This window comes from Danio aesculapii, chromosome 21, assembly GCF_903798145.1.
Source record: "Danio aesculapii chromosome 21, fDanAes4.1, whole genome shotgun sequence".
Lineage (NCBI taxonomy): Eukaryota > Metazoa > Chordata > Actinopteri > Cypriniformes > Danionidae > Danio > Danio aesculapii.
This window is the reverse complement of record NC_079455.1, coordinates 1,334,144-1,359,143: the sequence shown is the minus strand read 5'-3', so window position 1 is coordinate 1,359,143 and position 25,000 is coordinate 1,334,144. Positions and strand designations below refer to the sequence as shown.

The 25,000-nt window shown below is 35.2% G+C and overlaps 1 protein-coding gene across 1 annotated transcript in view; it reads left to right on the top strand.

The window, feature by feature from the left end:
- gabra3 (gamma-aminobutyric acid type A receptor subunit alpha3) overlaps positions 1-25,000 on the top strand; it is a 301,027-nt gene that overhangs the window by 246,080 nt on the left and 29,947 nt on the right. The window contains exon 8 of the mRNA XM_056446783.1: positions 10,752-10,904. Within this exon, the coding sequence (XP_056302758.1) occupies positions 10,752-10,904 (153 nt within the window). The remainder of the gene's footprint in view (positions 1-10,751; positions 10,905-25,000) is intronic.

Sequence of the window (25,000 nt, the reverse complement as noted above, 5' to 3'; positions counted from 1 at the left end):
ATTTATTTATTTATTTATTTATTTATTTATTATTGTTATTTAAGATGTTTATTTATTTTATTTAAGTTATTTTTGTTATTTATTTAATTTAGTTAATTTTGTCATATTTTTTTATTTATTATTTCATTTATGAATTCATTTAAATGTGTAAGAAAGTAAATTTGTAGGTTAGTGAGTTAGTAATTATATAGTATGTAGGTAGTAAGTGGGTAAGTAAGTAAGTAGGTAAGAAGGCAAGTATGCTGGAAAGTAGGTAAATAAGTTGGTATGTAGGTAGCAGGTAGGTAAGTAAGTAAGTTTGTAGATAAGTGGTTAAGTAGGTAGGTATTAAATAGATAGTAAGTAGTTACTAAGTAGGTAGGTAGGTAAGTAGGCAAGTAAGTATGCAGGTAAGTAAGTAGGTAATAGTGTATAGGTAGACAAGTATGTAGGTAAGTAAGTATGTAGGTAAGTAGGTAAATATGTAAGTAAGTAGGAAAGAAGGCAAGTAAGTATGTAGGAAAGTAAGTACGTAGGTAAGGAGGTAGTAAGTAGAAAAGTAGGTAAGTAGGCAAGTAAGTATGTCAGTAAGTAAGTATGTAAGTAGGTAGTAAGTAGGTAAGAAGGAAAATATGTAGGAAAGTAGGTAAGTAGGTAGATAAGTAGGTAGGTAGTAAGTAGATAGTAAGTAGGTAAGTTGACAAGTATGTGGGTAAGTAGGTAAATATGTAAGTAAGTAAGAAAGAAGGCAAGTAAGTATGTAGGAAAGTGGGTATGTAGGTACACTCTCAGAAATAAAGGTACCTGTGCTGTCACTGGGGTGGTACTATTTTAAAAGGTACACATTTGTACTTAAAGGTTCCATATTAATACCACAAAAGTATATATTAGTACCTACAAATTTTAAGAGAAACACTTTTGTACTTTTTAGGTACTAAAAAGGTACCCTTGAGGTATTAATATGGACCTTTTAGGTACAAATTTGTGTCTTTTGGAAAGGTACCACCCCAGTGACAGCTCGTGTACCTTTATTTCTGAGAGTGTAGGTAGATAAGTAGGTACGTAAATAGGTAGTACGCATGTAGGTAAATAAGTAAGTAAGAAGGCAAGTAAGTATCTAGGAAAGTAGATAAGTAAGTAGGTAGATAAGTAGGTAAGTAAGTTGGTAAGTAATTAGGTAAGAAGGTAAGTAAGAAGGCATGTAAGTAGGTAAGTAGGTAGGTTGTAAATAGGTAGTAAGTATGTATGTAGGTGAGAAGGCAAGTAAGTAGGCAAGTATGTATGTATACCCTTGCACTTAATAGTAATTTGCATCAGAAAAGCAACATCTTTTGTATTAAAAATTAACACTTGGCTGTGGAGGAAGAGGATGCATGTACTTGACTGGCCTGCCTGCAGTCCCGACCTGTCTCCAATAGAGAATGTGTGGCGCAAGTGTATTCATTATTGACTAGCTGTCAAAAGACACCTTTTTTTGAGTGTTGCGTCATGATAACATTGGCTGTTGTCATGACGATCACGCCCCTGTGAATCTAGCATGAGTGTGATTATTGGTTAGAGCAGAATGCACAGTGTTGAATGTTTTCCAGCAACATGTTTGTGAAGCACTGCTTTACACACATGTCAGACGGACGTCTTTGGTTATTGCCTTTTTTTTCAACATCTGCCTCTCTTCCGCTCTGTTGTTCTCCGTCCAGCTGTTTAAACGCAAGAATGCATTCTGTGTGAATGGCAAAAACATGTCTGCAATTAGGTGGTATTTCAAGCTTGAATTACTCAGAAAAAAGGAAAGAAATCTCTTATTAGGAAATGTATGTACGGATCAGGAAGCGTGACTAAATGCATTATTGTTTAATGCATTCTTTTTATGAAATTACACTAAATGAATGCTTTCAAATGACAGTTACTCGCTAGTGTTTATAAGCTGTCTTTACACAGCTAGGAGGTTAAAAAACAACTATAAGCTGCATTTGCAACATGACATAATATAGTCTTTATGTATTATTTTTAGTGAAATAAAATATACAATATAGCTCAAATCTAATGCCTCATCTGCTGTCTCAGTTGTAGTACGGTAATACTGCCTACCTACCTACTTATTTACATACTTACCTACATACTTACTCGCCTTCTTACCTACTTACCTACATACCTACTTACTACCTACTTACTTACTTACCACCTACCTACTTACCTACCTACACACAGTAGTTACTTGCCTACTTACAAGCCTTCCTACCTACATACTTACAGTTTTTAAAAAAATCAAAAACTACTTTTATTCTAGTCAGAATAAAACAAATAAGACTTTCTCCAGAAGAAAAAATATTATCAGACATACTGTGAAAATTTCCTTGCCCTGTTAAACATCATTTGGGAAATATTTAAAAAAGAAATAAAAATTCTGGGAAAAGAGGGGAGGCTAATAATTCTGACTTCAACTGTATGTGCGTAACCATACAAATTAAGTTAACTTAACAGTTTTAAGTCACAGTGGTTTTATGTGGAATAATGACCAATGTGTTGCTTTTAACACAAAGAGTTTACTCACTGAAAAAATTGATTTAAAAAAACTCTAAATTAATTACTGGTATTAAATGGCAATAAAATAGTGAAGGATGTATATTGAAGTAACTAAACAAGGCACAGGTGAGCATAATCAATAGGTAACCATAACAACGGAAAAAAAACAGCAGGAATGAACAAAAAAATTAATAAAAATAAATAAAAATAACTGGTAATTACTGGTAAAACTTTATTTTAAGTACAAATTCTCACTATTAACTAGTGGCTTATTACCAGTGTTAAGATACTTAAGTATATTTATGCTTATTAAGTACATATTCAGCTGATTCGAATGTTATCACTCAATTGAATGGGCGTTACCAGTGGTCATCAGCTGATAGATATGGGCCAGTAGGGGCCTTCTGTGCCTACTGGTACAGTCAGAAGGCTTTTATCATCCATTCACATGGTTAATCAGCTATATATATATATCATACGGCTTCGGCCGGAAGTTAACGAGAATTATTTATACTGTTTCTTAAATTTCCCAATAATTGTATTTTATTAACGTCTACCCCTACACCAACCCTAAACACAACCGTCACAGTCATGTAAAACTAAAAAGTGTTGTACAGCCTTCTGAGTGCAGAAGTACTAGTAGGTGCAGAAGGCCCCTACTGGCCCATATCTATCAGCTGATAACTACTGATAACGCCCATTCAATCGACTGATAGCATTCGAAGCAGGTGATATATTCTGCATCATCTTAATTTTACCCAATACCTAAACCCAACTACTACCTTAATAAATATTAATAAACAAACTTTAAAAAAATGTAATGACAAAAAGTCAAGACAACATTTTTAATGTTACTTATGTAACATATCTGAATAACCTAATCAGGATTCAACAAAATGTTTTAAGTTATAAAAATAAGAATATAAACATATTATAAAAATTATATTTTAAGTTATTTTAAGTTAATTATTAGTCAGTTTGATTGATGTAAGTTGAGATGACTAGAAAAGTTAATTTGATTCACCTAAAAAAGAAAATAGGGTAGCAAGTTGTTTTCACAGTCCAGTGAATAGCGCGAATAGTTAATGATTTGTTAAAATAGCGAATTATAGCTTTAAAAAATGACCTAATTAATGAATCGAATTATGATCTTTTATGTTAAGCAGCACTACTTACTGAACTATACAGCCACACAAAGCAGCTTCTGAAAAGGTGTAAATTAAGATGTTTCCGACCTTGGCCGTGTAGATAATTCATAGACCTCATAAAACGTTTTGTGTTTCCCTGAAGTGATATTACGATAATCTTTCCACTCTACTCCGCACAAAAACGGCTTTAATGGTCGGCAGTGGAGAACTCCTGTCACCTCTGAGATTCAGAGTCTGCTCTTTTTTGTTTTTTCTTCATCAACCATTTGCAGTTTTTCATCTCCGTATAGTTCTGTCTGTAAAATTCTGATTACAGCAGTGGCCTCTAAACCTCTTTTATTGCTGACACCCACAACTCGTCCATAGTTTCCAGCACAACAGGTTCCCGGTAAGATTGGAGCCAGCGCTTTGTGTGAAATCGAGTGGCGCAGTGTAGGATAGGATGTATAAATTGCATATAGAGTGTATGTATTTGAATAACTTTGCATTTTCGTGTCTTTAAGAGGACACTTTCTCTGCTATTCAGAGCTTTTATTGTCAAGCATCTATTGAGTCTGCGATGGTAAAAAGCCCATGTCTAGGGCAGATTCTGAGGCAGTGATTATTTCCAGACAGACACTATTAAGACGTGGTTAAAAAGCTGGTGAAAGGTTTTAGTATCGACTCGCCTTCGGATGAGACACCTATTTCACTGTGCCCGTCTGCTTCGATGGAAAAGACGAATGCCCCGGTGTTTGTTTCTAAAGCACCGGGAGCATCTGTTTATTCTTCATTTTGTCATTTTAATTGTCTTCCGCTCTACCTCTCGGTGCAGGGACAGAACGCTAACTCAGTTGAAAATTGCTTTTTTTTCCCACAGAGATTACAATTTCAACCTCGGGTCCTGTTAAAAGGAGTATTTCACCTAAAAATGAAAATTCTGTCATCAGAAATAGATCTTTCAGAAAATGCCATAGGCTTTCTTCTGTGTAATGAGTATGTTGCACTCTAGAAATAATGTGATCCATGCAGCTCGTCCTGTATTACAAAGCATTTAAATCAGAGAATAGTTTTGCCTTTTGAAAGATATTCAATTGTTTTAGTATGAGTACATTAGTATGCATGCACTAGATGTCAATAAAATCAAATGGTAGTGTGTGTGTTTGTGTGTCTACCTGTGTATGGGGTTTAGAAGGATGTAAAAAAATTGCAAAATGACATTGGAATGACCTAGTTGTACTCTATTATTGTGGTTTACGAGGACAGGACTTGCGTCCTCATAATACAAAATGCTTAAAAATCATATTTAATGTGGTGTTTAGTCATTCAAACATTGACACAGGGTTGGGTTTAAGGGTAAAGTGACACCGGCCCCCAGTTGCAATAGCAAACATGCCGTGTTGTGCGGTAGGATGCCAAATTCAAAAACTGAACTTGTACCTTATAGCACACTGTTTTTAATGCCAATCGCAGACGTCTTTGGCTAAAAGGGAGCTGAATGGAGCGAGGACCTAATTAAAAATGCTCGACTCTGCAGTTCTCATTTCATATCATGTAAGTTCCCGCTATGCTGAATCAAACACATCACTGGTTTTTGATTGCAGCACTGATTTCAGCAAATACAGTTAAATATGGAATCCAGGCAGAAACTGAGCTCTTTACAGCACATCTGGAAAAATATTAATGTTCTTGTCTCATGGTAATATCCATAAATATGAGCACTGTAAACGCACAGTACAGTTGTGTCCATATTGCAGCATGATCCACCAGTCGTATGTTATGTATCTGTAAAGAAAAATCAGCTTTTCTAAATTCCAAAAACAGCGCAAACCAAATTAATGGATCAAGTAATCTGTTAGACGTAACTACACTTGTGCCTTCCGGACTGATGACTGTATTGCAGATGACATCATCACATCTCGTATGACATATGAGCTAGTGATGACATATGATGATGTGTGTGTAGTAATGGTGTCCCATTTCCTTGGGGAATATTTTCATCTCTACCTCTTCACACTCTGTTTAAAATGCCAAGGGGAAGGAGGAATTTGCAGTTTCCTGTATTCTGTGATTCACATTTTTTGGTTGGTTGGTTGATTGGTTAGTTGATTGATTTGTTTGGTTGGTTGGTTGGTTGGTTGGTTGGTTGGTTGGTTGGTTGGTTGATGGATTTGTTTGGTTGATTGGTTGGTTGGTTGGTTGGTTGGTTGGTTGGTTGGTTGGTTGGTTGGTTGGTTGGTTGGATGTTTGGTGATTTGGTTTGTTGGTTGATTTGGTTGGTTGGTTGGTTGGTTGGTTGATTGGTTGGTTGATTGATTGTTTGGTTAGTTGATTGATTTGTTTGCTTGGTTGATTTGGTTGGTTGGTTGGTTGGTTGATTGATTGTTTGGTTAGTTGATTGATTTGTTCGGTTGATTGGTTGGTTGGTTGATTGACTGATTGATTTGGTTGGTTGGTTGATGGATTTGTTTGGTTGATTGATTGATTTGGTTGGTTGGTTGGTTGATTGATTGATTGATTTGGTTGGTTGATTGATTGATTTGGTTGGTTGATTGATTGATTGATTGATTTGGTTGGTTGGTTGGTTGGTTGGTTGGTTGGTTGGTTGGTTGGTTGATTGGTTGGTTGGTTGTTTGGTTGGTTGGTTGGTTGGTTAGTTGGTTGGTTGGTTGGTTGGTTGGTTGGTTGATTGATTGTTTGGTTGGTTGATAGATTTTTTTGATTGATTTGGTTGGTTGGTTGATTGATTGATTGATTTGGTTGGTTGATTGATTGATTTGGTTGGTTGATTGATTGATTGAATGATTGATTTGGTTGGTTGGTTGGTTGGTTGGTTGGTTGGTTGGTTGGTTGGTTGATTGATTGATTTGGTTGGTTGATGGATTTGTTTGGTTGATTGATTGATTTGGTTGGTTGATTGATTGATTGATTTGGTTGGTTGATTGAATGATTGATTGATTTGGTTGGTTGATTGATTGATTGATTGATTTGGTTGGTTGGTTGGTTGGTTGATGGATTTGTTTGGTTGATTGATTGATTTGGTTGGTTGGTTGGTTGATTGGTTTGTTTGTTTGGTTGGTTGGTTGATGGATTTGTTTGGTTGATTGATTGATTTGGTTGGTTGATTGATTGATTTGGTTGGTTGATTGATTGATTGATTTGGTTGGTTGGTTGATTGGTTTGTTTGTTTGGTTGGTTGGTTGATGGATTTATTTGGTTGGTTGATTGATTTTTTTGGTTGTTTGTTTTGTTGTTGCTTGTTTTGTTGGTTTTTAAATAAGTACTGAACAGAAAAAAATAAGTTTGCCCACTCAACTTCCATCATGAATAAAAAATAAAATCAATAAACAACAAAATAACTACACTAAAAAAAATGACATTTGCTCTTTGTTCAGTCTACATACTTCCAATGAGCTGAAATAACAATTTTTAAATATATATTTTTTTGGACAATTATTTTATGTGCATTCATTCATTCATTTTCTTTTCAGCTCAGTCCCTTTATTAATCCCGGGTCACCACAGCGGAATGAACCGCCAACTTATCCAGCCCTTCCAGCTGCAACACATCACTGGGAAACATCCATTCACACACATACACTATGGACAATTTAGCTTACCGAATTCACCTGTACCGCATGTCTTTGGATTTGTGGGGGAAACTGGAGCACCTGGAGGAAACCCACGCGAACACAGGGAGAACATGCAAACTCCACACAGAAACGCCAACTGACCCAGCCCAGTCTCGAACGAGCGACCTTCTCGCTATAAGGCGACAGCACTACCTACTGCGCCAATGCGTCACCCCTATATTATGTTCAATCCACTAAAATTTGTTGATCCAGCATTTTTTACTGTGAACTCAAAAAAATAATAACTAATCAATAACTAATAACCAGGGCCAGACAGAGTGGACATTTTTTGCTATGTCTGCAGAGAATTTTGTAGTTCTGCAGTAGGATTTATTTGGAATGATTTTGGGAGTACTGTAACTAAAACTGAACATGTTAAATAAAAAAACTACCTTTTAAACTTTTATTTAATGTTTACAATGCAAATCAAATTAGATTGACTTTTTTGGTAAACAAAGTCTCTCATATAATAATAGATCTACTAAAAGACAGAAAATATGACTTTAGAAACTGTATTGTAAACAAATCATATACAGATTTTTATATTAGTCAATAATATTAGTAACATTAATTAAAAAACTGAAGAAATATAAATGTACACACATTTACACAAATAAAAAATAGACTTTATGATGGCATAAAAACCTGCAGATTTCTGTGTGCGCAGATTCCAGTTCCAGACCTACTAATCAATAATGAACTAATCACTAAACATAACTAAAAAAAACATTTAAAAAAAGATCTATCTCATGGAAATTATTGACGCTTTAATCTTGATTAACAAATGCATCATATTTTAAGCCAATCTTACTGTATGTTGGCTTGACAGAATCGTATCCTCTAATTTGAAGGTCAGAGTAGATCTCTGTGCTTAAATATTTAGACTTGCTTACTGATGTTGGCAAATAAAAAATCAATGCTGCAACTGATGCATTAGCCTTGGTTGGCCTGTGTAATATTACTAAAACTCTTTCATCTTCCTTTAATGAACCCACTCTTGAAGCTCAGAGATGTCTATGATCTTTTGACAGGGCTAATAGACAGTCAGGTGTCATGGATATTTTATATTTTAAATTATTAACAAAACTGATGTTTACTTTGAATTATTGTGCATGTTGGACACATAGGGGAAGCTCTGGAAATGTTTGGGAGTGGGACTTTACACAGTGAGTGGGCACATAACAAAGTCTTTTTATTTATAAAGTTGTTGGTTGGTTGGTTGGTTGGTTGGTTAGTTGGTTGGTTGGTTGGTTGGTTGGTTAGTTGGTTGGTTGGTTGGTTGGTTGGTTGGTTGGTTGGTTGGTTGGTTGGTTAGTTGGTTGGTTGGTTGGTTGGTTGGTTAGTTGGTTGGTTGGTTGGTTGGTTAGTTGGTTGGTTGGTTGGTTGGTTGGTTGGTTGGTTGGTTGGTTGGTTGGTTGGTTAGTTGGTTGGTTGGTTGGTTGGTTGGTTGGTTGGTTGGTTGGTTGGTTGGTTGGTTGGTTGGTTGGTTGATTGTTCGGTTGTTCGGTTGCTTGGTTGTTGGCTGTTTGGTTGTTCGTTTGCTTGGTTGTTTGTTTGGTTGGTTGGTTAGTTGCTTGTTTGGTTGGTTGATTGATTTGTTTGGTTGGGTTGTTTGGTTGGTTAGTTACTTGATTTGTTGGTTGGTTGATTTGTTTGCTTGAATTATTTGGTTGATTTGGTTGATTGCTTGGTTGGTTGGTTGGTTGGTTGGTTGCTTGGTTGGTTGGTTGTATGGATTGGTTGATTGTTTGCATGGTTGTTTGCTTGGTTGGTTGATTTGTTTTTTGTTTTTTGCTTGGTTGTTTGGTTATTTTGTTTGTTTGGTTGGTTGGTTGATTGTTCAGTTGTTCGGTTACTTGGTTGTTGGCTATTTGGTTGTTCGTTTGCTTGGTTGGTTGGTTGGTTGGTTGGTTGGTTGGTTGGTTGGTTGGTTGGTTTTTTTGTTGTTTGGTTGGTTGGTTGGTTGGTTGGTTGGTTGGTTGGTTGGTTGGTTGGTTTTTTTGTTGTTTGGTTGGTTGGTTGGTTGGTTGGTTGGTTGGTTGGTTGGTTTTTTTGTTGTTTGGTTGGTTGGTTGGTTGGTTGGTTTTTTGTTGTTTGGTTGGTTGTTCGTTTGCTTGGTTGGTTGGTTGGTTGGTTGGTTTTTTGTTGTTTGGTTGGTTGTTCGTTTGCTTGGTTGTTTGGTTGGTTGGTTGTTTTTTTGTGTGGTTGGTTGTTTGGTTGTTAGTTTGCTTGGTTGTTGGTTGGTTGGTTGGTTGCTTGGTTGTTGGTTGGTTGGTTGGTTGGTTGGTTGGTTGGTTGGTTGGTTGGTTGGTTGGTTGGTTGGTTGGTTGGTTGTTTTTTGTTGTTTGGTTGGTTGTTCGTTTGCTTGGTTGTTTGGTTGGTTGTTTGTTTGGTTAATTGATTTGTTTGGTTGGTTGTTGCTTGTTTGGTTGGTTACTTGGTTGGTTGGTTTGGTTGGTAGGTCTAGTTGATTGTTTGCTTGGTTAGTTGATTTGTTTGTTTGCTTGGTTGTTTGGTTATTTTGTTTGTTTGTTTGGTTGGGCTGTTTAGTTGGTTGTTCGGTTGTTTGGTTGTTGGCTGTTTGTTGATTGTTTGTTTGTTTATTTATTTGTTTGTTTGTTTTGCTGTCTTTTGTTGTTTCGTTGTTGTTTGGTTGGATGGTGGTTGGTTGGTTGGTTGGTTAGTTGTTTGATTTTTTTTGTTTGTTTGTTTGGTTGGTTGGTTGGAAAATGCTCTTTTAATTAGCTATGTTTTTAAACCATGTATTCATGGAATGACATTAAGTGAAAGTATAAAATGAAAACTATCTTTCAGATCTTATTACTTCTACTTAAAAAAAACTGGTGTAAACATTTAGTTTTTAAAGTGGACAAGATGTAAAATAAGTCCCTGATGTCCCTACAAAGTGTGTATGTGAAGTTTCAGCTCAAAGTAGTTCACAGATAATGTTCTCTAACTCTCTGAAACTGACCCTTTTAGGCTTTCATCCAAATTATGGCATTTTGGTCACTGTCACTTTAAATTCAAATGAGATTGTGCTCTTTTTAAAATAAGGCGGAGCTACAAATGCCTGTGTCAGCAGAGTGGCAGATTCAAAATGGCTGCTTCTCACTCAGGGTTGTTTATGTTAATGAGGGAGAGATGGTCACTAGTGTGCGGGGCTTTCCCCCTCTGATGTCATTACAAAGGGAGAATGTCAATCAAAGTGTTTCTGCAGACTGGACTTCACACATGGGATGATAAAAAATTGAATTATTTAATTTTAACCATTAGAAGCTGGTTATATTCACACACTGCTGACACACAACTGGGTTTAAAAGGGATTTTTGCATAATAGGTGCACTTTAAAACACTGTGAATGAGTCAAAACCTGTGCAGACATTCTTACTCTGATTGGTTGTTGTCATTTTTTTTTCTCTTTTCACAACTTTTTTGATGTGTTGTCTCCTCAATAATGCATCTCTCCTCTTTCTCTCTCATGCCTCATATAGGAGAATATGTGGTGATGACAACATATTTCCATTTGAAAAGGAAAATTGGCTATTTCGTGATCCAGACGTATCTGCCCTGCATAATGACCGTCATATTATCTCAGGTCTCCTTCTGGCTGAACCGCGAGTCTGTGCCGGCACGCACTGTCTTCGGTAAGTCTTTTTTTCCCCTTTCACTGTTGTTTATTAATGCTGCGACGTGCTCTGCGAGTAATCCGGCAAATAACACGTACACCGTAGAGCTGCTGTTTAAATGATGAGACTAGATCAAAAACATGCTGCGGCTTATATTTGAAGAAAATCCTCGTTTTTTTCTTTGTTTTTTTTCGCCATCATGAAACAACAGGAAGCGTTGAGTAAACAAGAGCAGGGGTGATGATCTGAAAACGTCTAAAAAAGTTCACTGTTTTGCAGAACATGCAAACTCCACACAGAAATGGCAACTGGCCCAGCCGAGATTCGGACCAGCAACCGTCTTGCTGTGAAGTGACAATGCTAACCACTGAGCCACCATGTCGCCCATAGATAAATATATTTATTTAATATATTTATTTATTTTTATTTATTTTACTGTAGAAGAATCAGTCAAAGTTTAGAAGGAGTTAACTAAGGCTGTGGTTATTTATTCTTAAAATTCTTGAAATATTATTGTCAGTGTCTCAGAGTCATTCAGAAATTATTATTAAATGCTGGATTGATGCACAAGAATGTGTATATATATATGTATATATATATATATATATATATATATATATATATATATATATATATATATATATATATATATATATATATATATATTATATATATATATATATATGTGTGTGTGTGTGTGTGTGTGTGTGTGTGTGTGTGTGTGTGTGTGTGTATATATATATATATATATATTTATGTATATATATATGTATATATATATATATATATATATATATATATATATATATATATATATATATATATATATATATATATATATATATATATATATATAGTATTCAGGTATAGAAAATAAATAATTAAACGTAAAATAACCGTATAATCTTCATCATTTCAATAATTCAATACAATTAATTTTATTTAAGCTGCAAAGAGCACACTTTCTTGTGCCTGGATGCGTTAAACTAGTTTGGAATACTCAAACACTTAAAAACACATGCAAATAATGACATGGAAGTTGCAGATTCTGAGCTGTGACTATTGCGGATGCACACAATGCCATAACAATGGCCAACCATATATATTAAATGACTAATAATCTAATTAATATTCAAATATCAGCCATGTGCGCAAATAATAAAACAGGGATAAAACACTTTAACGTCACAGTTTGTGCTATTGATCTTATTTTACATCCCTAATCAATACCTAAACCCAACTACCACCTGACTAACTATTAATAAACAGCTAATTAGTCGTTTATTAAGCTAAAAGTCATAGTCAATGGCTTGATAATAGCACGAATGATAACTCCAAATAACTTTTCACCTTTCCTAGTATGCATATACACTGGCTTACACATTTGTTTCAACAGTATTATTTAGCTGTTTATTTCATTTGACCTGTACAGTTGATTTGCTATGCATGAACCCATTAAAATGTCTTAATTCTATGGCGTGAGGAATTACTGATGATTTAATTAGGGTGCAGTAACTAGTCACTTTGTAATTCTTTGTGTGCTTCATGTCTATGGAGACTCCTGTCGCTGTTTAATTGTGCTTCATCTATAACTCCACATCTATAATCCTCTTAGTCTACGCTGACATTATCTCCAGCAGCTCATGCACTCTAATGGCTAATGGACAGATGGCTGCTTCTCACTCAGGGCTCCTGTTTATGCTAATTAGGGAGAGATGGGCACTAGTGGGCAGGGCTTTCCCCCTCTGATGACATCATACAAAGGGGGAATGTCAATCAAAGTGTTATTATCAAGTGTGATTATAAACAATACAATTAATTCATGTTTACCATTAGAGGCTGGATATATTCGCACGGTGTTTCCATGCAACTGTGTTTAAACAGTGAATTTTGCATAATAAAGGACCCAGGAAAGTGACAGGTTTTGTTTTGTATAATGAGATCACAGGATTGACCTGTCATTGCCACAATACAAGCGCCAAATGAATCGCATATTAAATGTGAATTAAATGAAGCCCTGAAAAAAAAGCGATGCTGACAGGAAAGAGGAAGATAAAGCAGAAGCATCGCAGCTGGATCTCCTTCGGCAGCTCGTTCACGGCGGATCTTCACGCCAGCTGAAGTGAAGAGATTATCGCTTATTGAGTCCACATCAGCTTTCTTTTTTTCTGGCTTCATCCGATGTCCTGTGAATGAATGGCCTGAGCATCAGGTGCAGCGCGGGATGAGAAACTTTCTGCAATCGGCCGCCGGATAATGCATTTCTGACACGCCTAACACATGCTCTTGATGGAGCGCAGACGCTTTTCATGCACCACTGTTCTAGAAATTACACAGAAAGCGCATTTTAAATCTCATTTGGCATGAGATTGCTATTTAAAACGATTCAATCTGTTTTAAAGGCCTTGCTTTTGATTTAAAAAATGCAAAGGCCCTGGTGAAGGCTGATTAGTCACTATGCAAAATATGGTATTATTTATTATATTATTACTAGTGCTGGGCAAAGATTCCTCACAATTAATCATTAACCAAGTTTTTTTTTATTTCTGTTTAACAGGGAGCAGATTTCTTCAACACATTCCTAATCATAATAATTTTAATAACTCATTTCTAATAACTGATTTCTTTTATCTTTGTCATGATGACAGCACATAATATTTAAATAGATATTATTCAAGATACTAGCATTCAGCTTAAAGTGACATTTAAAGGTGTAACTAGTTTAAACGCAACTCAGACTCATTCTGAAAACGTAGGTCTGTGGACGTTTCTGGAGACCGCGAAATATGTCCTGGGAGGTACGTATTTTTGCAGTTTTTGTTTTGGCGAATCTGCGAGAGGCCGCTGCGTGCGCTTTTTCCTATCTCAAATTTCTCTCGCGAGTGCCGTTCGCGCCCGCTGTTCTTGCGTAAACCCACCAGAGGCCGCTGTCGACTGAACGTCTGTCTGACTGACTGAACGACTGGATGACTGACTGGCCGGCAGACCAATTGACAGACCCACCGTCCTCCTTACCTAACCCACTTATGTCCACTAAACCAAACCAACGATTTACAAAAGCCGTCCAGAAAAAGAAAAGCCCTCGTCTGATTTTTACCACATTCTCTCCCTGTTATTCACTCGGTCATTTTATTTTTTGGATTCTTTTTTTGTCTTACTAACCTAACCCTAACTTACTAACCTAACCCTTACTAACCTAACCCTAACTTACTAAGCTAACCCTTACTAACCTAACCCTAACTTACTAACCTAACCCTAACTTACTAACCTAACCCTAACTGCATTTCGTTGCCTTGTACTTGTACATGTGTAATGACAATAAAGTTGAATATAATCTAATCTAATCTTACTTGATTTCTGGAAGCACTCTTCCCCGGATTTGAACCCCATCGTCATCGCCATCTCCTCTCTGCATCTCAAGTCAGTCGACGTACACAACGAGCTAACTGGACAAACTGGTAGCGGCAGGTAAGCCCTCCACCTGGGGTCAGCCGGTAAGCGCAAAAAAGGAACGGCGTCACACCGCCCCGTAGCATTCGTTTAAAAAAAAATTCAACGCAGCCTTACGTACCCCCGGCTACATAATTCGCGGTCTCCAGAAACGTCCGCGGGACTACGTTTTCAGAATGAGCCTGGGTTGTTTAATTAGGGTAATTAGGCAAGTCATTGTATAACAGTGGTTTGTTCTGGAGACGATCCAAAACTAATATTGCTGAAGGGGGCTAATAATATTGAGCTTAAAATGGATGTAAAGCAATTAAAAACTGCTTTTATTCTAGTCGAAATAAAACAAAAAAGACTTTCTCCAGAAAAAAATTATCAGAATTACAGTGAAAATGTCCTTAATCTGTTAAACATCACTTGCATTGTTGAATATCAACTAAATATCAACTATAAAATATTTAATACTCAAACTATATATAATGTGGACCTACAAATAACTACATAATTGTTAACTGTATTGACTATTATGTCAAATAATTATTATTATTTTTTAAATGATTACAATTGATAGCCAAAGCAGAAGCAGAGAAGCTCAGCACCACTGATCTGTACTGCACAAGCGCAGTCAAATACTGCAGTGCACCAAATACAGACAAATGGAGAATCTCCCAAGATCACTTCTTTTTAAAGCACTTCGAAATTGACCATATTCATAAATAAGAGGAGATCTGCTGTATGCACAGGTTACAAAGAGAGCATATCAGATACAACCATCACAACCTCAATCTTCATTCTCCATGAATGAAATAAAGGAATAAAAGTCATTTTTTCTCCATTATATATATATATATATATTCGTCCATTCATTCATTCATTTTCTTTTCGGCTTAGTCCCTTTTTTCATCTAGGGTCGCCACAGCGGAAAGAACCGCCAACTTATCCAACATATGTTTTATGCAGCGGATGCCCTTCCAGCTGCAACCCAACACTGGGAAACACCATACACACTCATTCACACACACACACACACACACTTATACACTACTGACAATTAAGCTTACCCAATTCACCTATACCTCATGTCCTTGTACTGTGGGGGAAACCGGAGGACCCGGAGGAAACCCACACCAACACGGGGAGAACATGCAAACTCCACACAGAAACGACAACGGGCCCAGCTGGTACTCGAACCACCGATCTTCTTGTTGTGAGGTGATCATGCTACCCACTGGGCCACCGTATTATTATTATTATTATTATTATTATTATTATTATTATTATTATTATTATTATTATTATTGTTGTTGTTGTTATTGTTATTATTATTATTATTATTATTATTATTATTATTATTATTATTATTATTATTATTATTATTATTGTTGTTATTATTATTATTATTATTATTATTGTTGTTGTTATTGTTATTATTATTATTATTATTTTTTTTTTTGTTATTATTATTATTGTTGTTATTATTATTATTATTATTATTATTATTATTATTGTTGTTGTTATTATTATTATTATTATTGTTGTTGTTATTATTATTATTATTATTATTATTATTATTGTTATTATTATTATTATTATTATTATTATTATTGTTGTTATTATTATTGTTATTATTATTATTATTATTATTATTATTATTATTATTATTATTATTATTATTATTATTATTATTATTATATAGCATCAATTGAACAGCCTGTAAATATCAACTCTGCAATGTATATTAATATCTAAAATGTAATGAAAACCCCACTTAGCATAGTAACAAGAACACAACAACCGTCACATATTATATTGAAGCATGCATTGAGTTTTCAGCAGGGTTATGATTAGCCCCTTTCACACAGTAATACCAGTTAATTGGCGTAAAATTACCATAAAATTACCGTAAAATTACCGTAAAATTACTGTAAATTTACTGGAACGACTTTAGCCATAAATTAAAAGATGTGCTGTTCACATGGGCAACAACCTTACATAACCTTTCCAGAAAAGCACCATTCACACATTAATTGTAAAACACCAGTAAGTACCAGTGAAACCATTACCAGTACATCAAGTGGTAAATGCTCCAGTTCATCTTAGACATTATTACTTATTTGTTTTATTTTGGCTAGAATAAAAGCAGTTTTTAATTTAAAAAAACATTTTAAGGACAAAATTATTAGCCCCTTTAAGCTATATTTTTTTTTTTTGATAGCCTACAGAACAAACCATCGTAATACAATAACTTGCCTAATTACCCTAACCTGCCTAGTTAACCTAATTAACCTAGTTAAGCCTTTAAATGTCACTTTAAGCTGAATACTAGTGTCTTGAAGAATATCTAGTCTAATATTATTTACTGTCATCATGACAAAGAGAAAAGAAATCAGTTATTAGAGATGAGTTATTAAAACTATTATGATTAGAAATGTGTTGAAGAAATCTGCTCTGTTAAACAGAAATTGGGGGAAAAAATAAACAGGGAGGCTAATAATTCTGATGTTAACTGTACTTGTACATATATGATTTTATATCAAAATCCAAACATGAACATAAGCATATATCCCCATACATCAGATGTCTGTATAGGTTGCCATTTCTAAAACCACTCTGATCCAGTCGCCTTTGTCTGATTTACTGTAAGCTTCTACAATAATCATACTTCATGTCCGTCTTCTTCTCTCCAGCCCGCCTTCACTATTATCCCTCACACTCCTACAACCTTCAAGACTAAGCACTTAGAATGAATGTTCAGCCCACACGTCAAGGCAAGAAGAAACAAAGAGTGGCTATAACTGTAGCAGTCCTCATGTCCTTTACTACTGTATATATAGACACCGTGTCTACAGTAATGCGGATACATCTGAAAAGGATCCACATCCCCACTATCGTTTTCAATCATTTCCCAGAAGATGATTATCCACACTGAAACGACTTAAACACTTCTGTCGATGTACCCCCCCCCCCCCCCCCAAATGCTAAGATAATGCAGGTAACATAAAATAATTATTGTTCGTCTGCTTAGGTATTAATAATTATAAATCATTCACAACCCTTTCTCTTTTATCCTCTATTTCAATAGTATTCACCGTAAAATAGATTTCTAATAATGTATTTTTAATATATGAGAGTTTCTGTTTAATTTATTAAAGCTAGATAATTCATTACTAGGCCAAACAGACTGCTGTAATTCAGAATAAAACATTGTATTGAACAAGTAGGCTGTATTGGCAATCAAGATGAAACTCAAGATTCAAGGAACAGAGGGGGGAAAGGATGAAAAGAAGAAGAAGTGCTCATTTCTTTGCTTGTGTCAAATGAATAAAAAGCTGCGAGTGCTGTAAATGTGCCGGCAATTAGAGCCATATCATACATCATTTCATAAAGACAAGTGGGAATTTGTATCCGACTGATTTCACATTAGCCAAGTTGAGCTTTCTGGGTGTATAAACGTGACTAATCAGCAATCTCTAAATGGCTTCATTAACTGATCTTCTCTTCTGGAGCAGCAGCTCTCCAGCTCCATCTCAAACATCACCTCTCTCATGCCTTTTAGATTGGTTGATTGGTTGGTTGGTTGGTTGGTTGGATGGTTGGTTGGTTGGTTGGTTGGTTGGTTGGTTGGTTGGTTGGTTGGTTGGTTGGTTGGTTGGTTGGTTGGTTGGTTTTGGTTGGTAGTTGATTAGTTGGTTTTGGTTGGCTTTGGTTGGTTTTAGTTGGTTAGTTGATTAGTTGACTTTGGTTGGTTGGTTGGTTGGTTGGTTTGTTCCTGGTTGGTTGGTTGGTTTTGGTTGGTTTTTCAGTTGATTTTGGTTGGCTTTGGTTGGTTGGTTATTTGGGCTTGATTGATTGGTTGGTTTTGGTTGATTGGTTGATTTTAATTGGTTGGTTAATTAGTTTGTTGATTGGTTGGTTGATTGGGTTTGGTTGGTTGGTTATTTGGGCTTGATTGATTGGTTGGTTTTGTTTGGTTTGTCAGTTGGTTTTGGTTGGCTTTGCTTGGTTGGTTATTTGGTTTTGGTTGATTTTGGTTGACTGGTTGATTTTGGTTGGTTGGTTAATTAGTTTGTTGATTGGTTGGTTGAATGGGTTTGGTTGGTTGGTTGGTTAGTTGGTTTTGGTTGGTTGATTGGATTTGATTGGCTGGTTGGTTAATAGGTTGGTTAGTTGGTTTTGGTTGGACTTGGCCGGTTGTTTGGTTGGTTATTTGGTTTTGGTTGATTAGTTGGTTTTGATTTGTTGGATGGTTTTGGTTGGCTTTGGTTGGGTTTGATTAGTTGGTTGATCGGTTGGTTGGTTGGTTGGTTGGTTGATCAGTTGGTTGGTTGGTTGGTTGGTTTTGTTTGGTAGGTTTGTTTTAGTTGGTTGCTTGGTTGCTTGGTTGGTTTTGTTTGGTAGGTTTGTTTTAGTTTGTTGGTTGGTTGGTTGGTTGGTTGGTTGGTTGGTTTTGTTTGGTAGGTTTGTTTTAGTTGGTTGGTTGGTAGGTTAGTTGTTTGTTATTGGTTGGGTGGTTTTAGTTGGCTGGTTGGTTGGTTGGTTGGTTGGTTGGTTGGTTGGTTGGTTGGTTGGTAGGTTAGTTGTTTGTTATTGGTTGGGTGGTTTTAGTTGGTTGGTTTGTTTGGTTGGTTGGTTGGTTGGTTGGTTGGTTGGTAGGTTAGTTGTTTGTTATTGGTTGGGTGGTTTTAGTTGGTTGGTTTGTTTTGGTTGGTTGGTTGGTATTGTTTGGTAGGTTTACTTTAGTTGGTTGGTTGGTTGGTTTTGGTTGGTTGGATGGTTTTCGTTGGCTTTGGTTGATTTGTTGGTTTTGGTTGGCTTTTGTTGGGTTTGATTAGTTGGTTTTGGATGGTTGGTTGGTTGGTTGGTTGGTTTTGTTTGGTAGGTTTGTTTTAGTTTGTTGATTGGTTTTGGTTGGTTGGTTTTGGTTGGTTGGATGGTTTTGGTTGGCTTTGGTTGATTTGTTGGTTTTGGTTGGCTTTTGTTGGGTTTGATTAGTTGGTTTTGGATGGTTGGTTGGTTGGTTGGTTGGTTGGTTGGTTGGTTGATTTTGTTTGGTAGGTTTGTTTTAGTTGGTTGGTTGGTTTTGGTTGGTTGGTTGGTTGGTTGGTTTTGTTTGGTAGGTTTGCTTTAGTTGGTTGGTTGGTTTTGGTTGGTTTTGGTTGATTGGTTGGTTGGTTGGTTGGTTGGTTGGTTGGTTGGTTGGTTGGTTGGTAGGTTAGTTGTTTGTTATTGGTTGGGTGGTTTTAGTTGCTTGGTTTGTTTTGGTTGGTTGGTTGGTTGGTTGATTTTGTTTGGTAGGTTTGTTTTAGTTGGTTGGATGGTTTTGGTTGGTTGGTTGGTTGGTTGGTTGGTTGGTTGGTAGGTTAGTTGTTTGTTATTGCTTGGGTGGTTTTAGTGGGTTGGTTTGTTTTGGTTGGTTGGTTGGTTTTGTTTGGTAAGTTTGCTTTAGTTGGTTGGTTGGTTTTGGTTGGTTGGTTGGTTGGTAGGTTAGTTGTTTGTTATTGGTTCGGTGGTTTCAGTTGGTTAGTTTGTTTTGGTTGGTTGGTTGGTTGGTTTTTGCTTGGTTGGTTGGATTGCAATTATGCAAAGATATACACAAATTACTAATACAAATCAAATACAAAAGAAAAAATACAAGACGGTCAATGACAAGCAGATAAATAATACAGCACAAACTGTGAAAAAATCCTTGGTCTGTTAATTATCACTTGGGAATAATTGAAAAAGAATTGAAAAAAATTTAAAGGAGAGCAAAAGTATAGGACATACACTGTATATAGTACAGTATACTATAGTATGTAATGTGTAGTACATTGTTATGCATGAAACACACATGTCAAATACTAACTCCTGGTGCCTGTAGGTAAGGAGTTCCAGAACCTAATGTCTGACTGTTTGAGTTCAGACTCCTCCTGTTGCAGCTGTGTTTGTGTTTGTTGTCAGCTGCTCCAGAAATGCTGGTGGGCTCCAGTGGAGATCTGCTAATGAGGTGTAGAGCAGACTCTTATTGATATTCCACATGCTCACGCTGCCATAATGAACAGCACAGGCTCAGGCTTGAGGCTGGACGCTGCAGTGATGGAGCAGTCGGACTGGAGGAGCAGCCATGCTAAATGCACTGTTTCCCTAGGCGTCTAGAGGTTACTTTGAATATATAGGCCTTTAAAGCCTCTGTGAGCATTAAACCTTTGAAGCTTAAGCCCACCAAACTAATGTCAGCAATCAAAAAAAAATTGATTGGAATTTATTTGTATGACTTAGCGATAGGAGAAACCCTTTTATTTTCCTGTGATTTTATATATAAAAGATGAAGTAAGTGTGTGACACGGTGGCTCAGTGGTTAGCACTGTCACCTCACAGCAAGAAGGTTGCTGGTTCGAGTCCTGGCTGGGCCAGTTGTCATTTCTGTGTAGAGTTTGCATGTTCTGTCGTGTTGGTGTGGGTTTCCTCGAGGTGCTCTGGTTTGCCCCACAGTCAAAACACATACGCTATAGGTGAATTGAATAAACTGTAGTGTATGAGTGTGTGTGTGAATGAGTGTGTATGGGTGTTTCTTAGTACTGGGTTGCAGCTGCAAGGGAATCTGCTGCATAAAACATATGCTGGATAAGTTGGCAGTTCATTCCGCTGTGACGATGAATAAAGGGACTAAGCCGAAGGTAAATGAATGAATGAAATATAAATATTCTATATAATCTATTTAGCGCACCATAACCATAGGTAAAAATAAAAAATAAAACACACATAGCTCCTCATCCCCATGGGACAAGCTTGATTTATGAAGTGTTTTAGGTTGAGTAGGTTGGTGTTGGATTCATAGGTTCCCACTAATGTCAAGAGCAAATCTATGCCCTTGAGTAGATTGGCTTTTTCAGAGAGTGTGCAAATTATAGATGATGCAGTGCTATAATGGATCTGGCAGTAATGTTGCAGCACAGAAGAGTGAGTTACACTGCTTTTACCATTGTGTCATTATTGACCTGTCTGTTGAAGATCAATTGATATGAGCTAAATATTCAAATCTTTTTAATAACATTCCACCATATTGCACTTAAAGTACATCACAGCAATGTTCATCTATTATTTTAATATGCACACGATTACCCAATCAAAGCAATTGATTAGCTGATGCCAAATTTACTATATAGAAAAGAATATATAAAAATGCAGTTCATGATCCTTCTTAAGTGTGTTCTACTCTACACTCAGTAAGTGTGTTTTACACTCACACGCATTTAAAAAAAATCCAATATTAATTTTGGTAAAAACATGCACTCGTTTTCCATATTAATTGAAATATATGTATACAATATATATGTAAACGGCACATATAGGGCCTGTTTCCTTTACAAATATTATTGAGAGCATTCCATGTTCTTTTCTAAAACATTAAACCACTTGGCTAACACGGATTTTAATCTCATTTATAAATCATATAAATCATTATTGGTTGTAATTTACAGTAGGCTAATTATTAAGAAATTAAAAACAATCCTACTTAATAATAATAATAATTATTATTATTATTATTATTATAACAATAATAATAATAATAATTATTATTATTATTATTATTATTATTATTATTATTATTATTTAATTATTATTATTATTATTATTATTATTATTTAATTATTATTATTATTTAATTATTATTATTATTATTATTATTATTATTATTATTATTATTATTATCATTATTATTATTATTATTATTATTATTATTATTATTATTATTTAATTATTATTATTATTATTATTATTATTATTATTATTATTATTTAATTATTATTATTATTATTATTTAATTATTATTATTATTATTATTATTATTATTATTTAATTATTATTATTATTATTATTAGTAGTAGTATTATTATTATTATTATTATTATTATTTAATTATTATTATTATTATTATTATTATTATTATTATTATTATTATTATTATTATCATTATTATTATTATTATTATTATTATTATTATTATTATTATTATTATTTAATTATTATTATTATTATTATTTAATTATTATTATTATTATTATTATTATTATTATTATTATTTAATTATTATTATTATTATTATTTAATTATTATTATTATTATTATTATTATTATTATTATTTAATTATTATTATTATTATTATTATTAGTATTATTATTATTATTATTATTATTATTTAATTATTATTATTATTATTATTATTATTATTTAATTATTATTATTATTATTATTATTATTATTATTATTATTATTATTATTATTATTATTATTATTATTATAGGGTTGGGGTAGACGTTAATAAAATACAATTATTTGGAAATTTAATAAAGTATTTAATTAATTCTTGTTACTTCCAGCCACAGCCGTATGTAATATATAGCTGATTAATCATGTGGATTGATGATATCAGCCTTCTGAGCCAGTATGCGCCAGTAGGCCCCTTCTGACCCATATCTATCAGATGATAACCACTGATCAATTCAATCGAGTGATATCATTCGAGTTGGCTGGTTTTATGTGTATGTGTGTGAAAGAGACCCCAGATTTGTGCCACCAAACCATTTTTTCCTCTTCTGTTATGCTAAACAAATGCTTTGACATCCCGCCGTGGCTTTTGTCCTCATGTGCATGTCCAGCTGTTTAGATAAATGTTTAGTGCAATTTCCAAATCGGCATCTAATCAATTATATCAGCCACAGACGGACACAAATTAAAGTGCAGAAACGTGCCAAAGATGATCCAGAGGAACGAGATGAGAAATCGCCTTGGCAAAAAGCCTCTGAATATTGTGATTGACTGAAAAGCCAAAACCCGTGTCAGTGTTTCCAGGCTGATCAGCTCACAAACATCACTTCCAGACCGATTTTTAATCAATCTTTCACGTCCTGGACGGCTGGCAGTTTCTGACAGGTCCAAACCTTACATTTCACACCGATAATCCCGGTTTTGTCATTTTCTTCACAGCTCCGCCGGCGTAATGTGTAATTTATGGCTAGGACACGCGCTGCTCTGAAGAGACAATAGGAAGTGGTGTGACATTCTTTCTAATGTTCCCAATGCGTTTTCAGATGGAGATAATGCCTAATGAAAAGTTTAATGAGAATCTGCTCTGCCATTCGACTTTTTTGACGCTCTACAGCTCCTCGTCAGCCGTAAATTTCAATCTAATTGTCAGCTGCTGACGTTTATTGCAGCAAACAGCGCTCGGTATTCATTTGAGTAGCAGCCACTCTCAACCGCACGCCATATATATGACACGTTATATAGCTGTGCTTCATTTATGTAACACTCTGATGGGCTTTTATTTGCACTACAGCCGGAATAGCCCCCTGGTAATATTATATGAGTGTTTTGCATTCGAGTACTTTTCTCAGCCTGTAGGCAGATGCTAAAATATTACACGTATCTGATCAGAAGTCTTTTAAATTTTAAGAGTCTGTTTTTATTGCTCGTTTTATCATCAAATTAAATTTTCCAAGACAAAATTGAAGAGCCTGTAAAATATAATAACTAATTTATTTGTTCCATTGTTTCAGTGAAATGAGGAATCCGATGATTCTTGATATTAATGAATCATTACCTAAGACTTTTAGCTCAATATACTTGTAATTTACTGTGTATTAATAGTTATTAAAGGGGCTGGATGTAGGTTTTTGAACCTTCTAAAGCATAAACAAAGCATAATATAATGCAGATATTTAGAAACATGCTAAGTGAACATTCTGGTTTATCTGAAAAACATTGCTGAAGTCAGATATTCTGCTTTGGAAATGTGTGTTGCGTGCCAGAACGACTGTCTTTGTTTTGGTCATTTAACCCGCCCAATGTCAGTTTAGCCAATCATATTTCAGTACCCGGGTTGCATTCAGTCATGAAGGCTCTCAAAGCATTTGTCCATGACTGAAATGCGACCTCAGGTGGACAGTAGCAGACTCCGAAATGAGACACAGATTCAGAGCTCCACATGAGTGGTTATTAATTAGCAAATAGTATAAATATTACGAACGTAAACATTAGGTGAACATTACATTTTAACCCTGTGTCTTTAAAACAAGACAAGATTTACAAGGATAATCAGTTTGGCTGTTTGCATCAGACAAAACACGACAGAAATGTAAATACAGCCATTCAGAAGCACAGAATAGCACACTCACTGCACTCCAACGAAATGGTAAGGTTTTTAATCGAATGAATACATATTAAACCTTACTAACATTATTAAATGTAGATGCTGAATCACTGATATGTGTTGGCCTGCACTGAGTCACTGTTCTGAAGTTCAGATCTGAGATGATCTGCTGCTGCTTTCAGTAGTATGGCAATAAATGTCATGTGAAATGGTTTGGTACGACACAATACGGTTTGGTATGCTTTTATGGCCGTTTCCACTGTCAAAAGGTACCAAAAAGCAAACTGGACAGTACCACTTTTTGGGTACCCTTTCAGAAAGGTACCTAGCACAACAAAAGGGTACCAAAAGGTGGAGCAAGACACACAGCTGATCGCTATTGGTTTACGGACAAATGTCAGTAGTGCGTAAAAAGCCAGGAGAATGAAAACAAAGGAAGTTCCATTTTTAAATAAACAGCCGAGACATTACGCCGTAATAAAATATACATATAATAATGAAGCATGGTCAACTGAGTTCAAACTAACCTTGTCGTCA